Source organism: Hippoglossus stenolepis, chromosome 19 (genome assembly GCF_022539355.2).
Source record: "Hippoglossus stenolepis isolate QCI-W04-F060 chromosome 19, HSTE1.2, whole genome shotgun sequence".
NCBI classification, from domain to species: Eukaryota; Metazoa; Chordata; class Actinopteri; order Pleuronectiformes; family Pleuronectidae; genus Hippoglossus; species Hippoglossus stenolepis.
The window spans coordinates 2,706,054-2,707,998 of record NC_061501.1 but is presented as its reverse complement, the minus strand read 5'-3'; the positions used below and the strand labels follow the sequence as shown (position 1 = coordinate 2,707,998).

Sequence of the window (1,945 nt, the reverse complement as noted above, 5' to 3'; positions counted from 1 at the left end):
TCAGAGAGGATGGGGTCAACTATTCAAGCATTCTTCTCTTCACCATCGAAGTATAAAGCCGACTCAGCCGAACAACAAAGTAAAGAAGAGGCGATTGCCCAGTGGATTGGACGCACTGGCCTACCTGCCCGTTCGGTTGAGGACGAAGATTTTGTTCAAATGATGCTGACCATTGATAAGAGGTTGACCGTACCCAAAAAAGCAAAAATAACTAATTTAGTTGATAAACTTTACAATGCCGAAAGGCAGAAATTTAAAGACAGACTCGCAACAGCACGCAAAATCACAATTGGGCTGGACATATGGATAAAAAAAGGCCTCACAGCAGCATTCCTTGCCATTAGTGCATGCTACTATTGCACTCAGCAAAACAGGGCAAAACACATACTGCTGAGGCTTGAGCAGATCTCCCACCCACACACTGCAGAGTGTATAAAAACATGTGTTGACCGATGCACAGAGGACTGGGGAATATCAAAAGAAAAAATTCTGACTGTAATAACAGATAACGGGAGCAACATGGTTGCAGCCTTCAAAAACGAAGATGATGATGAGCCCAGCTCTGAGGATGAAGAAGTCCAGAACAGTGATGAAGAATCTGAGGAGGGTGAAGAAGAGCAAAGGTACATTATTTTAGTTTGTAGCTTATTTTAGTTTGTAGCTGTTTTAGTAGTAGGCTAGATAATGTCTGTCATTGAGCTATATTTGGTTATTTATTCTATGGCGTTATGATGATGTGTGTTAGTACATTGTATATTGTGATTGCATTGTGTTGCTCATGGCAATTTAATTTCCCTTGGATGATTAATAAACTGCCTGTCTTCTCTCTATGTTTGTCTGTCTGTCTTATCTATCTAGGTACGGAGCCATAAAGAGGACACCCTGCGTTGTACATACGCTGCAACTCGTGGTGAACTTGATCCAGAAGGAACAAAGTGTCAAACGACTCTTTGACAAAGTGAGAGGACTTGTCAGGCTCTTCCGCAAGTCGTCTGTAGCAACTGAGCGACTGCTCCAGCTGTGTGGACTTACTCTGGTCAAAGACTGCCTCACTAGATGGTCCAGCTCATACCAGATGATCTCCCGCCTTCTCGAAGTAAAGGACTCAATTGTCCAGGTTGCTGATGGGATGGACTGGGACTGTCTCCTGCCCAGTGAGTGGCAGAAGCTGGCTGCTCTCAGAGACCTGCTCCTCCCCTTCGCAGAGCATACCAAGATGCTACAGAGTGACACCATGTCCCTATCCCTGGTGGTGCCCGCCCTCTTGGACCTGAGTGCTCACCTGTCCCAGTTCCCCCAGGGCACTGGCTACAGGGACCTAGCTGTCCTGGCAAACATGGAGCAGCGCTTCAGCTGCTTCCTTGATCCCAGGGATTCAAAGTTCTCGCCCCTCGCCACTGCTGCATGCTTCCTTGATCAATAACCGTTTCACCTGAAACCCTCATTGAAAATGAGGACAGCCAAATTCAGGAGCTTCTGAGAAGAGCAGAAGAATACATTGCTCAAACTGTATCACCACAGGAGGAGGAGGATGATGCATATGAGGAGGAAGGAGAGAGAAGGGAGGCACCAGAGACAGCCCCATCTTCAAAGCGTCCCAGATTTCGATTCTTCTCAAAAGCAAGTACAAGCCGGCCATTAAGACCAAAGCCCTGTGTCAGGCAAGAGCTACAAAAGTTCAAGGAGCAGCTTTCTCAGCCCATACAAGAAGAGGGTGCTATTGACTTTTGGGCTGCACAGGGTTCTACTGTGTACCAGACCCTAAAACCATTTGCCTTTGACCTTCTGGCAATGCCAGCATCTCAAGCATTTGCTGAGTGGGTTTTTAGTATTACAGGCGACCTCACTCGTGGTCGGCGAAATAGAGCAAGGCTCATTTTAGAGAGAAGTGCTTTCCTCAAACTGAATAGAGATCGGTAGCCTCATTCTGCTGACTCGAGGTGGG

General features: G+C 46.7%; 1 protein-coding gene across 1 annotated transcript; it reads left to right on the top strand.

The window, feature by feature from the left end:
* Window positions 1–344: 344 nt before the first annotated feature.
* On the top strand, window positions 345–1,423 carry LOC124851163. The gene is made up of 2 exons (XM_047337924.1): window positions 345–623; window positions 859–1,423. Exons 1-2 carry the CDS (start codon window positions 520–522, stop codon window positions 1,421–1,423), a joined length of 669 nt encoding a protein of 222 aa, XP_047193880.1. The 5' UTR covers window positions 345–519.
* Window positions 1,424–1,945: the final 522 nt, after the last annotated feature.